Source organism: Electrophorus electricus, chromosome 13 (genome assembly GCF_041902795.1).
Source record: "Electrophorus electricus isolate QZ-2024a chromosome 13, ASM4190279v1, whole genome shotgun sequence".
Taxonomy (NCBI): Eukaryota; Metazoa; Chordata; class Actinopteri; order Gymnotiformes; family Gymnotidae; genus Electrophorus; species Electrophorus electricus.
Genome location: NC_137509.1, coordinates 10,456,835 through 10,470,775, shown reverse-complemented (window position 1 = coordinate 10,470,775; position 13,941 = coordinate 10,456,835). Strand labels below are relative to the sequence as shown.

Genomic DNA, 13,941 nt, shown 5'->3' with positions numbered 1-13,941 from the left:
ACCTGATCAATGTAGTAACTTGATCTTTTAGTCAGCTTTTGTTGATACTGACCTCATTTTGTTTTTTTCTTTATTAATCCAGGTAGATATAACAAACATGATAATACACATGACCCTGCTTTAGGAAACATTTTTTTTACATCAATAATTTTATTCATGCAGTCATTCAGTAAACAGGCCAAGTTAAATAGAAACTATGGATTGGGAAGTGTTGGGTGGTGCCACCAGGACAGAACAATATAAGTAGTCAGAGGAGCATGAGGGCCGTCTGTGACATCACACAAGCCCTCTGTGACATCACTGCAGTTCATCCAGCACCAGCCGACAGCATTCCCCCACTTTAGCTGGATCTGACACGCTGGCATACTTTGTGATCTGTGAAGCGACGCCCAACGAGCGTGCAAGGTCTTTGGCCGTGCTATCTCCAGCCACTGTAGTCCCCAGGGCTACCAGCAGCCTGAAAACAGCCTCTTTGTCCTGCACTACCTCCAGCGCACTGCTGGCGACCGACAGGCACTGGGCCTTGGCTTCCAGCTCGGACGGCTGCCCATGCAGCATGCCTGCATAGTTGAGCACCAGAGTGGCCAATGCGACGTGGATGTTCTTGTTGCAGACAGCACGGAGGTCGGCAGCCCGTGAGAGCACGGCCTCACGCTGGCCCAGGAGGAGGGTGCGGCCTCGGGAGCCAGCGAAGCAGTTGCAGAAGGTGCGCAGAGCCAGCATTTGGTTGGCCGGCCGGCCCTGTGGCGACATGAGGCCCAGCAGGTGGTTGCAGAGACTGGAGCCCTCCGTGCCTCCACAGAGCTGGGCGTTAATCTCCGGGTGGCGCACGGCCAGGCGCAGGATGTCCAGTACAGGGAAGACAATGTCTGTGGAGTGGTTACATCATAACTCAGTATCCCACCAGTGTTGCATGGCAATCACTGCTGTAGCTGTGATGCATGTTATTGTTATGAACCATCATGAACTGAACAAATGCAAATGTGAGCCATACCCTCAGGCCAGTGGCTGGTCCTCCAGAGGATGCTGATCTGCTCTGCTGTGGGCTGATCTGGGCTCTTAGGGTCTGAGACATTGAGCAGAAGCTTCTCCAGACTGTCCAATGCCACCTCACTCAGCCTGTGATCCTGAGGAGCATTGCCATTTAGCTCCCGTAGCTTTGCTAATGCACATGTTGATTGGAAACAAAGAGTGGTTAGTTCGTTTAGAAAATTAGGTTTAAACAAATGCTTTAGTAAGCCAAGCATAATGATTTAAATTTTATGGCTATAACTGGTAAACCTAATAAAATGTGCTGACTTTGGAACAAATTTCACAAAGTTTATTTAGTATATAAATGATATGGATAACTCAGATACTTTACAAGCTATTTAGCTAATTATGCCTTACTTTTGGGTGTCGGACTTACCAAGGATCTGAGTTGCATTGGCCTGTTCAAACATAACTCCGTCCGTTTTGGGGAAGTAAATATTTGTGGCAGCTTTCTGGAGAACAGCAAGAGAGTAGGCACTACCACCTGAGGAGGCACAAGAGGTATGAGCATCCCATGTATGAGGAGGTTTGCATATGCGGCGTGGAATGTTATTCTACCTGTGAAGGGGTCGGCTGCACCTGAGGTGGCAGAGCCAGGAGAGCCTGCTCCAGGTATGTATCGCCCAGCACCTGCAAAAACATATAAACACTTAACTACACTCTTCTGCATCTAAATGGAACAGAGACTATGATGGCTGCAAACAGGCTTACCGGTGAAGGGGTCTGCACCAAAGCCTTCTGTTCCTCCCCCCATCCCAGGGATATAACGACCTGAACCTGAACCACAGGGGAAAGTTGTAGTATGCTCAGATACAACCTAAGCTTATACATACACATGCTAACAGGTACCATTTGAAGACCTAACAGCCCGTGTGAACTTTAACACTGAAGTCGCATTGGCCACTCTGAGCAGTAACATTGTGAGTGCGGAAAAAACGCCAGAGGGCTTGCCTGTGAAGGGGTCTACTGCAGTAGCTGGTGCTGGCCCCAGGGTGTGGCCCTTGGTGTTTTCGATGATGAAGTTAGCAACCTGGTCAAGGAACATGGGATTTAGGTCGTTCCTTTGCAGAAAGTTGTGCGCCGCCAGCCAAGGGTCATCATTCAAGTTATAGGGCAGCTTCAAGGAGGGCCCGCCCTCATTCACATCAATGGTAAACACAAAATCGTACTCCTGAAAGGTAAAAGAAATCTAGCCTTGGAAAAGATTCTTGCTCAGTTTCACACTTTATTTTGAAATTTTCTGACATATTAGCCTTTAATGTGAACAAGAAAACAGATTTACCCCCAGAATCTTGCTTCAGAATCGATCAAACAGGTAATGATTAGCTATATTCTGAATTCTTTCAAGAATGCATAGACCATCTAATAACCTATGAGGAGTCCTACTGATGTTTGACTTCTTACCTTGCCCTCAAACATTACTCTCTTTGAGTTCTGCTGGGAAGACCCTCCCACCACATCTCCAATCTTCATCCAGCGGCTTTCACTCATGCTCCACTGGTAGGCCTCCACGTTAGTGTTTTCTTTTATGAGTCGGGTTTGTCCATCTCGATTCCCTACACACATTCTAAGTTACTGTACTGTTGAAATACTTTTGAGTCATTTCTTGGCTCATGACAGTTACAAATGAGACCAATCAAATAAGGATTACAATAACAGCTTTATAACAAGTCCTGTTTACCTGGCTCATTTAAGTGTTCCCTGCCAGGTAAATCCTCAATCTTGATGTCTCCAAGGTCTCCAGTCTTTGGGTCAATGGTGGCCTTGGAGAGCTCATCTTCAAATGCCTTCAGGTCCTGAGCACTTGCTACACGCTCCTCGCTCTCAGTAAAAACACGGATAATGCCATCGCTGTGGACAATACACAAAGCCTTGGCATTTACGTGTCACCAATATTTTGCAAGTCTATATTATCTATATAGTAATAGATAGTAATTGATTACATTCCATTAAAAATGTATTTCTGATGTACAGGTATGGGTTCTGTGTACACTTGTATTTAAGAAAATGCGCTTAGTCTTCCATAGGCATTTAAAATAATGTCTATACACTATGGATAAGGATACAATAGAGATTAGTTTGAAGAATGCCTGAACATTCTTTTAAAGACAAGAACTAATTTAACTTTGACAGAGCAGATGAGGCATGTACCTAGCCCCTATGGCGATATCTCCATTGGGCAGCACACAGCAGCACCAAACCGATTGGGCTGGCAGACGAATGGTCTGAGTGCATTCCCCTTTCTTCCAGATCCTTACTGTCCTGTCCTCTCCTGTGCTTATGAAGTCTGAGAGAGAAAGAGAGAGAGAGAGAGAGAGAGAGAGAAAAAAATTGTCACTCTTTTATATACATCCTATGATATTAGTAGATTAGTACCTCCACATAAAAAGGAACTAGCCATACTTCGTTATATGACTTTTTTCATTAATTACTCAAAGTCTGATAGCAACATTGTAGTGTGTCTAGTCCAGGTGATACTATTGTCTTGACATCAAGGCTGCATTGCCATTGCGTAAAAATTACTTATAAAGCATACACAGCCATGATCATCAAACTCCATTCTTCTTTGTTTGTTTAATTTACTTTACAAATCCTACATTGACCAAAAAAAGAGAAGACTGCCATCTGAACCTTGTCCATTGGGGCAGACAGCCAGACTATAGATATAGTTAGTATGGCTGTAGTACACTTGAACACATTCGCCCGTCACCATCCATCGTCTGATGCTGGCATCATTGCTGCAGGAGAAAAACTCGACATCGTTCACCACTGCTAGTCCTCTGACACAGTCCTCATGACCTGCAACACAAACAGAGATGTGTCAACATTGAGCTCTAGTGGTAACCTGTCAAAATGATCCACACTTTAAATCTACTTTGTGTATCTGTACCAGATAAGCGGTGAGCATGCCACAATTAAACGCCTTCTTATAAAAATAGAAATGCAAGACTGACCTGAATATGTTTTTTCACAGCGGCCAGCTTTCCAGAGCTTAATCGTCTTGTCAGCAGATCCTGTGAGCATGAGACCCTGCTCTGGCAAAATTACTACAGCCCAGACAGCTGCTGTGTGTCCCTTACAGTGAAATAAAAAATGAACAAAAAACATATATGTGTGTTTTATACAAATGTACATACACTGTAGACATTAGATGTAATTGACATTTCCATCATTTGAAGGAACAGAACAAAGCAAGTCCCATGTAACATCAGTTGTCATTCTGATCCCAATGCAAAATTACCTGTAAAGTCATCATACACTTGTCACTGAGCCAGACTTTGGCTGTGGTGTCCCATGATCCACTCAATAATGTCCCAAACTTCCCAGCTGAGAGTGCACACACTGTGAAAGTTGGAATAATTTGTCAAATAGTTTTAGGTTAGGTATGCCTAATATTTAGTTTTATCTTGCGGTATCAGGGGAATCACCCCAAATGTCAAACCAAACTCTCGCCATGACAGTCTCACATGACAATCACATCGTGTAAGAGGACAGTAAGTCAGAATGACAGTACCGGTGTTTTTGTGTCCTTTTAGAGTGAACAGAGGGTCCGGTCGGTCCATTGAGAAAACGCAGATGTTGTTGTCGTTGCCACCGGTCGCTATGAGTCCACGGGGGTATGTTTCATTGGGGGCGATGATGCAGACACAAGAAACAAAGTTCGTATGGCCGGTCATACATTGCATCTCCTTGTAGCCTCTATTTTCACTAGTAAAAGAGAAATCGCAAAGAAAGACTCAAAAGACATGTTTTGCTCTACATATAACCTAGTCTAAAATGCAGCTTCAGTTACCAACAGATTGATTAGCCACTGCGGGATACTCGAAACAGCTAATGTTATAGCGCATCAGCTAACTTAATACTAACTTAATACTAACAATTGGCTACTTAGCTGGCTAGATAGTTTAGCTTGCTGGCTGTATATTTTGGCCAGTCCGCTGGTTACAGTCACTTGGGTTAGCTGTTAGCTACTTAGCCGGTTACCTTGAATCTGGGACCCAGACTTTGGCAGTTCTGTCCCGCGATACAGAAACAAATGCTCCTTCGGGGAAAAATGCAGTTGCTAGGCCTCTGATGTCCAAGTCATGGCCCGCAATTGAGCAGCTAAGCCTGTATGTGTTAGGGGATGCCATTGTGAGGAGTGACAGAAGCGCGGAGCTAAGCTAGCTAACAGGAAGCAGTCGACCCAGGAACTGGCACAGCAACGGCCGCCGGCGAAGCTTTGTGGGTAAAACGCTCCACAAGTGTCAGCTTTGACATTTGTTAATATATCCGAAGATCTGAAGAAAAAAATACATAATGTAAAGTGTAATGTTTGCGTTTATTCCACGTTTGTTTGGGGTGTTATAAAATTTTGCGGAGTTATATTGTATGTGTTTTTTCTTTATTTAGATACTTGTTTTATGAGATGAACTATAACCCCGGAAACAAATAGCTTCGCTTCCTTCTGTAGAAAGTGTCAACAGAACTGGAAATATGTCTAGTAACGGGAGAATAACGCTAATATTTGGAGGCTTCTTTGCTGCCGTAGTAGCAGCTTTTTATCCTATATATTTCCATCCTCTTACTCATACGGATGAATACAGTAAGTCATTTATAGATTAACACTCCATGTTGTTTTTGCTTTATCTTAGCGCTAACGATAGCTAATACATTAGCTGTCTAGCTAGTTAGCCTGCTAATGTAGTTACGTTACACATAACCTAGCTAGCTAACCTAGAACACTAGCTAGAATAGTATATTACAGTAGAAGACAAAATCGATTAAAAAGTTGTTTATTGGCTAGCTACTGTGCTACTATTGGAACACCAACCTGGTTGTTTTCATCAAGATCGCTAGGTTAGGTTTGTTAACTAATTATTATGCTTAACCTAGCGTCTACGCCACAATGGGTATCACTTAAGATGGTAAATGATAACCCACATTTCTAATCTTAAAACCTTTGCAGAGCAAATCCAGAAAGTTAATCGAGCTGGAATCAATCAAGCAGATGTTCAGCCTGTTGGTATGTTAAGTTGCTTGCTTGTGGTTGCCGAGTTCCTGTATCCAAAAACTGGATCAATAACTAGTAGCTGACAAAGCAACATTTATAAGAAAGAAGTACATATACGGCATTTAGCTGACGCTTTCATCCAAAACGAGTTACAATTCTGAAACACATTTTGAGCGTTAAGGATCTTCCTCAGGGTTCCAACAGTGCTAACTTGGCAGTAGTGGGGCTTGAACCTAATATTTACATTTACGGCATTTAGCTGACGCTTTTATCCGAAGCGACTTACAATTATGACTGAGTACACCTTGAGCAATTGAGGGTTAAGGGCCTTGCTCAGGGGCCCAACAGTGGCGTTTAAATATATCTGTAAATGTTAAATTCACGTATAATTCATTTGGTCAAGTGTTTCTTTGTTTACAATGTCTCTTTTTTTTTAAATTAGGTATGAAGATATGGTCAGATCCATTCAAACCAAAGTCATGATGCAACTCCAGTGATTAAAGCAGACCAGAGAAGAGATTCATGAGAATGAATATGCTATTGTAAATGTGTGGTATAGGTACATGCTGGACTCTCAAACAAAAATGCTCTACAGCCACTTTTTTCCTTGCTTGAGTGAGTGATGAAATGCATGTGCATGTGAAATAAACCTTTTGCTGTGGGACCTGGTGCATTGCTTGTTTCTGTAGTGTAAGGCACCTAGTTTGTCTCCTTCAGGACTTGAGTATAAGGAGGAGATGCAGGTGTGGTACAGCAGGGAAAATGGTGCTGTTGTAATTCTTCGACAGCTACTTTTATCCTATGAGTGAAATGTAGTAAATGTGCCCTACAATGAAGACTAAATAGCAGTGTACCTAGTTGGGTTAGAGTGGACACAAAGCAGGATTGTGAAATTTAGTAACCTAAGATTTACATTTACGTTTATGGCATTTAGCAGACGCTCTTATCCAGAGCGACTTAAAAAAGTGCTTTGTCATTTACTCATAGAATATATCCTAGTACAGTACAGTAGGTTAGAGTCCAACATACCAATGAACTAGAATGCTGTAGAATACAGGGATGAATGCTGATACCTAGAAGTGCCAAATACACAAGGTATATCTTAAACAATGATAAGTGTAATAAATAATAAGTGCTAGAGTTTGTTAAACAAACAATACCCTACAATAAGTACTAATTTAGTCAGTCAATATGGGAGCAGGGTCAGTTGTCCTTTAAATATTCTGCAAATAGATGGGTCTTCAGTCTGCGTTTGAAGACTGCAAGGGACTCTGCTGTCCGGACAGGAAGCGGGAGTTCATTCCACCATCTTGGAGCCAGGACAGAAAATAGTCTCGATGCTTGTCATCCATGAGACCTGAAGCAAGGTATTTCAAGCCAAGCCGTACTTGAGGTTCGAAGTACTCGAGGTAAAGATCGGACTTTGACCATTGACCTCATGTATGAAGAGGCTGGTCCATTTTTGGATTTGTAGGCAAGCATCAAGGTTTTAAATCTGATGCGTGCAGCTACAGGGAGCCAATGAAGGGAGCGCAGCAGTGGAGTAACGTGTGAACATCAGAAGATTGAAGACCAGTCATGCTGCTGCATTCTGGACAAGTTGTAGAGGTTTGATGGCTCTTAGACAAAGACCAGCAAGTAGCGAGTTGCAGTAGTCTAGCTTTGAGGTCACAAGAGACTGCACGAGCACTTGGGTAGCTTCCTGCGAGAGAAAGGGTCGAATCCTTCGTATGTTACAAAGGAGGAATCTGCAAGACCGGGTTAGATTAGAAATGAGCTGAGAATGACAACTGGTTGGCCAAAGTTATGCCCAGACTACAAGCAGCTTCAGATGGTGATACCAGGGAGTTCTCAAAGGAAACTGTTTTTACTCGGGTTGAGCTTCAAGTGGTGGGCTGTCATCCATGATGTGATGTCAGTCAAGCATGCTGAGTGTCATCAGCATAGCAGTGGTAGGAGAAACCATGAGAAGATATTACATCACCAAGAGAATGAGTATACAAAGAGAAGAGAAGGGGGCCTAATACTGAGCCTTGTGGAACACCAGTGGAGAGTCTACATGGTTTGGATGTGGATCCTCTCCATGTCACCTGATTAGACTGTCTGTCCTTAAAGGAGAGAAGAAAAAATAATGAAGAGCTTGCCTGGTTTGGATGCTGATGATTCGAATTTTTCTCTGCAGTAGGATAACTTTGCGGATGTTACTTCCAGTGAGAACTTGGAAAGGAGAGACTGGTATGAACTGAGGTCTGAATCTAGGTGAGATTTCCTCCACCACCTCTCTGCAGTCCTTAGTTCTCTCCTGTGGCAGCGAAGCGTGAGGTGGTGAGTATTTGCAGGTTTAGAGAAGAGAGGGCACAGAAGATTAATTGATGAGGAGAGTGTAGAAATGAAAGAATTAGTAACTGTATCCACGAGAGAGAAGACAGAGAGTCAGGGTGAGGAAGGGTGGACAAAATAGTACAAGTATGGGAAGAGGGAGTTATGGAGTGCAAATTGTGACGGAAGGAGGAAGAACACGTTGGGGAGGACTGGATGGAAAGAGAAGGAAGGGAGAGAGAGAAGGATAGAAAGTGATGGTCCGAGAGGTGGAGGGGGGAGACTGCAATGTCCGATGTTGTGGTGGTATGGGTGAAGATCAGGTCTAGAACATTGTCCACTTTGTGAGTCAAAGGAAAGTGGTTGAGGGTGAGGTCAAATGCTGTCAACAGCAGAAGGATGCAGGAGGAATGCAGCTTGTCTGATAGAAGGTTGAAGTCTCCAAGGAGAATGAGTGGATTTCCTTCAGTGGGGAATTGACTCAGGAGGATGAAGTGATCTAGGGAACCTGGAGGGCGGTAGATGACAATGATAAGAAGTTTGGTGGGGAAAGACACTGTAATGGCATGAAATTCAAAAGAGATGGAAAGAATAAAGTAGAGAAGGAAAGTGGAGTGAAATGCCACTCTAGAGACAATAGTAAGCCTGTGCCACCACCCCTGCTGAGACACCTCGGAGAATGGGTAAATGAAAAGGCAGAGGACAGGGCATCCGGAGTCGCCGAGTTCTCAGGGGTGATCCATGTTTCTGTTAGAGCCAGGAAGTGTAGGGAGTGGAGGGATGCCAGTGCTGAGAGGAAGTCAGCCTTCTGGACAGCTGATTGGCAATTCCAGAGCCCTCCTGCCACCATGATCTGTGATGGTGCCGAACGTTGGGTGTAAGTGATATTGCTGAGATTGCGACGTCTATGATGATAGTGTCGAGGAGATCTATGGGATATGTGGACAGGAATTGTGAAACACATTTCAGATGCTTGATTTGTGGATGTATGAGATGAAAGATTGAAATAATATGAGAAGACACTGAGATGAGTTTGTGAAGTCCGGTAGATGAGCTGTAGATGAACTGACTGAGAGCAAACAAAGCCTTCTCCAGATGTTGATTACCACTACAGACATATATGTTCAGACAACAAGCCTTGAATTTCACAGAATCTAAGGCAAAAGTAAGTAAACTCAGAGCCTACCATAACAAACTAGAGGTTAATCCAACGAGAAAAACCAAAGCACAAGATTTACATGAAAATTACATCCAGTATTTAATTGTTTGCATCTTTCAAATTAAAATACGTATTATTATGCCATTTATTATGATGCATTTTAAGGTGTGAAGTGATGTATTCCAGTCTCGAGTTAGTGTGTAAAATCACCACACTGTTCTTTGTTATTGTACAAGATAGACTCTAGGGGGAGCAAAAAGCCTTTTCAACAGCATGCCCTGTAAAGTACAGCCAGAGATTTGTGAAGCGATTTGTGTTTTGTTTAAAAAAAAAATGAAAATAAACATCTTTCACTTGTACTTTTGTTTCTGCCATTTAAAGTTCAGGCACCACCTTTTCTGGTGGAAACGACTCCATCCTCTTCTTTCAGTGCTCAACTTTAGTGCACATTTAGGAACTTGCTTTAACAGATTTGAAACATTGATATTTTGCAGTTAAGAATCAGCCCTTGAATTATTTCTGGGACTACTGAGCCAGGTGGACGCATGCAGAATCAGTCCTAATACATCCCCTTCGTCAATCACTAATACCACTGAAGAGCCTCAGAGGGAACCACAGGTTCGGTATTGCTCTCTTTCATTAATGTCCTTCTTAAATAACAGGTTACATATTTGCCTGCCTGAAAAGGTGCTTTTGATTCTGGTTTGCTATCTTTTAAACTTTCTCACACGTGTAAACAATAAGATCTTAAGTGAAACCTGGTTAAATGAAATTTCAATTAATAAATAAATATTATATATATTTGCTTTTCTCAGTAAAAGGTAAACTTCAGGCTTATTTTGAAATAGTTTTAGCTTTCCTTCTGCTTCACCTTGATTACATCTCTTGTATTATATTGGCAGGAAGACTTGGAAGGGTCCTTTGGCACAGAGAAGTTGCGAAACAAAATCTGTAACCTGAGAGAAGCACACGAGGGTTGAAGTGCTGCCCCAGGCAAGTCCCGTTGTCATAGGAACTGGACTGCGCCCACACCTGTGTGCTGTACAGCCCAAGGCCCTGCTCATGTTAGGAGAAGTGTGGTGTGTCTGCGCATGCGCACTGCATGTGCTTATATACGCGCATATGCGTGAGAGAAGTTAAATGCGTATTGAGTGACTGTGATCAATTTTATGACTGCGTCTAGATCTCTTTCATTTTTAAACGTAAGCCTTCTCTTTATTAACTTACAAAGTTGTAGTAGTTAAAGTAGTGTGTGCCTAATGTTAACTACAAACTTCCTGTCATGGAACTAAAAATAACGGAACAATTGCTCCATTTACATGAGTGGAGATGCACTGTTGTTAGGCAGAGCTACTATTAAGTGGGGTCCAATTTTCTATAGCTGTCTAAAGTCTCGCAGAAGGCCGTTATATGTCTTTAAAGTGTGGTTTGCTAAAGAAGCGTGTGTTTTAAACACCGCTCTAAAGTTTTGGGATATTTTTTCCTGCGTTCCATTTGAAGTACTTTGGGGCTTTTGCGCAGTATTGTGTCTGCTAAAAGTATCCGAATGACAGAGAGAGGGGGAAAAATGAGAGGGCTTATGAGGGGAAGCAGGGTCCTGTCTCCCGCGAGAGCCGCTGCATAGCCAAGAACTGACATAATATCTCCGCACTACCACAAAGAACACATCGCTAACCCTCAGCGGAGAGCCTGCCAGCGCGGCAGCTGCCAAACGCAATAACACTCAACACCCCCCCACCCCCAACTCTCTCCTCTCTCTCTTTCTCCCTCGCCAATCAACAAACCCCATTGTTTATGAGACGTTGTTATTGTTGGTCACTGTTCAAAAACAAAAGAAAAATTCCATGGACCGGCCGGCCGTGCGAAGGCCTTTCAGAGCGTAGAGCGGGGAAAAAGACTGCAGAATTCCTGTCATTCCTTGCAGGGTGTTTTCTGGACTGAAACGACGACACTTGGGGACTTGGCCTGGAACTGTCAAGGGGATAGTATAAAAGAGGCACATCAAGGAGAAGAATGAGGGTGCAGCCCAAAGTTCTTCCACAGTTAGCTTGTAATAAGCACCTCAAAGGCTTTCAATTACAAGTACGCCCTGAGTGGTGAAACTTGGTAGTACAAAAAATAGAAGCGATCTGCTGAGGTCTGTCTGGGCTACTTCACAAGCTATGTCAATTTTCCGTGAACATCTTGTTACTGCTGACAGATAGACGATGGTTTTGTGTTTTTAGCTCTTCTTATTGTCAGAGGTTGAGTCAGCTAAGGGACTAGAGATGGGCGAACATGCCAAAGCAACTGAGAAATGACAAAAGATTTCCACGGAGGAAAAGAAGAATAAATGCGCAAGCAGCCTCCAGACATGACCAGAGTTGTCAAATTAGATGAGAACAGGAAGAGCAAAACACAGTAGATGTGGGCACTGGGATGTTTGAGGGAGAACTATAACAAGTAGTGATGGTGAATGCTGTGCTTCCAAAGAACTAGTTTTCGCTAAAATACTGAGAATTGGATTTAAGTTGTTGCCATTTTTTCTGATGAAGTTAGGCCGTGGATAAAGCATGAATAGCTTCATCTACGGAGAATGTATTGGTTCCGTTTCTTCATTTTTGCAAAGTAAAACCGCGTGTCTTCATGTTCTCGTCGCCCATTGCTCTATGCATTGTCATATGTAGCTATGTAGACCCACATACACACTTGGTGGTTCATGCTTCTCACACACTCACACAGTCAATTATTCAGGCCTCAAATTCTCCCCAAAGTGAATATTCCTTGCACTTAGAACAATGTAAGTGCAGAGATAGCTACGTTCTTGGCTTACCAGGCTGAGAGAGCAGATAGTGCAAGTATTTAGCAATGTCTGGAAAGATGAGCTCCAGGAGGTAGGCCTTTCTGTCCCTGATGGTGTGGCCATGAGCCAAAGAAAAAGAGAGAGCATCTTTCAAATCATGCGTGGAGGCGCAAGCGTGAGTACCACTGCTTACTGGAAGGCTCATCTTTTTCTGTGTACGCGAGTACAAAACGTCTTTTACGGTCTTGCACTTGGTTCATTACAACAGGCAAAAGCTGTGCCTGGGTATCTCTCATTGTTTATGCATCTTTGTGTGTGTGTGTGTGTGTGTGTGTGTGTGTGTGTGTGTGTGTGTGTGTGCGCGTGTCTGTGTTTTGTATGTTTTGAGACATCTATTTAATACAGTATGCTGATTGGGAAATTCAAGATGAATCGTGTTTTACAGTGTTCTCGTTTATGTAAAACTTGGTTATGTTGTAGTACAGCAGTATATCTGCCGTACTCGGTAGGTACATGATGTATAATGTTATAGTCTTCCAGTATTGTAAAGGATGTTACAGCATCTATTTAAAAGGATCAAGTCAGAAAATATTAAATTATGAATTACAACCTGTTATAGGGTTTATGCTTTACTATTCCAATAATAATGACTTTAATCTGCTATTTAGCAGTTGTGATGTAACAGAACATCTCTCACTGGACCTTTAAATAAAAGTGGTACTCTAAGAAAGCAAAGGATTGACTGGCTTGTCTGACAATCCCTTGGCCTAGCTTTTAGGCTGGGTTTGTGTCTTATATGGGCTCTTGTATTACTTATATGAATCACATAAATAATCAGCAGGGTGCTGTTGCATTGGGCTGCAAATCCTGTCTGACTAGACAGAGGTGGCTGCACCACAGCCATCCAGCTGCACTGAGAAAAGTGGGCAAAAGGTGTCTGATTTACCACTCCCATTAAACGCCGACAGTATTAGCCATGAAAATAGTTCCACTTCATATCAAAGCAATCTTCCACATTAAATTCCATGGAAACCTCTTTAACCTTGTTATTTTATGAGTTCCACTGAGTTTTATTCATATTTCCTGGCAGAGACTTGTAGCTTCAACCTCAAGAGCAAAATAACAATAAACATCGAGGCCTCTGTGCGATCTTGTGAGAAACTTGACGGAGAAGGGGGTGTTCAGTGGTTATGATGGCCACTTCCATGAGCCAAATACCTCTGTAAGAGTAAGCACTGGAGTTAATCAAGGATTTATGAAACAAATTAAAACAGTGAATGGTAGACAGGAAAAAGCTTTTTGACTATGAAATGCTGTGGGGGCTTCAGAGATCATATCCAATGGAAACGGTGTGCTTTGGCACCACCATATTTTCACTGGTCATTTACTGAGGCACAGAACACAAAATCCCTATTTTCATTGGGTAACTGATCTTTCCACAAATAAAATATGAAAAAAACCAAACAATTAATGCCATGCAGCATTTTCATCACTTAAGGAACTGTCCTTATAATGCATCATATAATAAAACATAGTATGGGTTGTGCATTTTTGCATTAATTGTAATTTGCTGTGGATGCTCTTATGCATATACACCCTCCTCCACCATATACACTTACAACCACTGTCTCCAATGGCTTTCCATAAGAGTACAAG

The 13,941-nt window shown here is 42.7% G+C and overlaps 2 protein-coding genes across 2 annotated transcripts; one reads left to right on the top strand and one right to left on the bottom strand.

The window, feature by feature from the left end:
* Positions 1-52: 52 nt before the first annotated feature.
* Positions 53-5,249, bottom strand: plaa (phospholipase A2-activating protein). Its single transcript, XM_027003795.3, has 14 exons — positions 5,017-5,249; positions 4,547-4,740; positions 4,274-4,374; positions 3,987-4,107; positions 3,664-3,831; positions 3,184-3,319; positions 2,714-2,883; positions 2,437-2,588; positions 1,984-2,203; positions 1,744-1,809; positions 1,591-1,662; positions 1,409-1,516; positions 995-1,162; positions 53-869 (listed from the first exon to the last, which is right to left on the bottom strand). The coding sequence occupies exons 1-14, from the start codon at positions 5,163-5,165 to the stop codon at positions 298-300; spliced, it is 2,397 nt and encodes a 798-aa protein (XP_026859596.2). The 5' UTR covers positions 5,166-5,249; the 3' UTR covers positions 53-297.
* Positions 5,250-5,460: 211 nt separating this feature from the next.
* On the top strand, positions 5,461-6,689 carry smim20 (small integral membrane protein 20). Its single transcript, XM_027003797.3, has 3 exons — positions 5,461-5,617; positions 5,981-6,037; positions 6,468-6,689. Exons 1-3 carry the CDS (start codon positions 5,509-5,511, stop codon positions 6,506-6,508), a joined length of 207 nt encoding a protein of 68 aa, XP_026859598.2. The 5' UTR covers positions 5,461-5,508; the 3' UTR covers positions 6,509-6,689.
* The last annotated feature ends 7,252 nt before the right edge of the window (positions 6,690-13,941 follow it).

Excerpts from the sequence above, each read along its gene's own strand:
- plaa (XM_027003795.3), bottom strand. The coding sequence starts at position 5,165 with ATGGCATCCCCTAACACATACAGGCTTAGCTGCTCAATTGCGGGCCAT. Across the intron at positions 4,375-4,546 it reads AAAAGGACACAAAAACACCG|TGTGTGCACTCTCAGCTGGG; the intron begins GTACTGTCATTC and ends CAACTTTCACAG. Across the intron at positions 2,204-2,436 it reads GAGTAATGTTTGAGGGCAAG|GAGTACGATTTTGTGTTTAC; the intron begins GTAAGAAGTCAA and ends TTTACCTTTCAG.
- smim20 (XM_027003797.3), top strand. The coding sequence starts at position 5,509 with ATGTCTAGTAACGGGAGAATAACGCTAATATTTGGAGGCTTCTTTGCT. Across the intron at positions 5,618-5,980 it reads TACTCATACGGATGAATACA|AGCAAATCCAGAAAGTTAAT; the intron begins GTAAGTCATTTA and ends AAACCTTTGCAG. Across the intron at positions 6,038-6,467 it reads AGCAGATGTTCAGCCTGTTG|GTATGAAGATATGGTCAGAT; the intron begins GTATGTTAAGTT and ends TTTTTAAATTAG.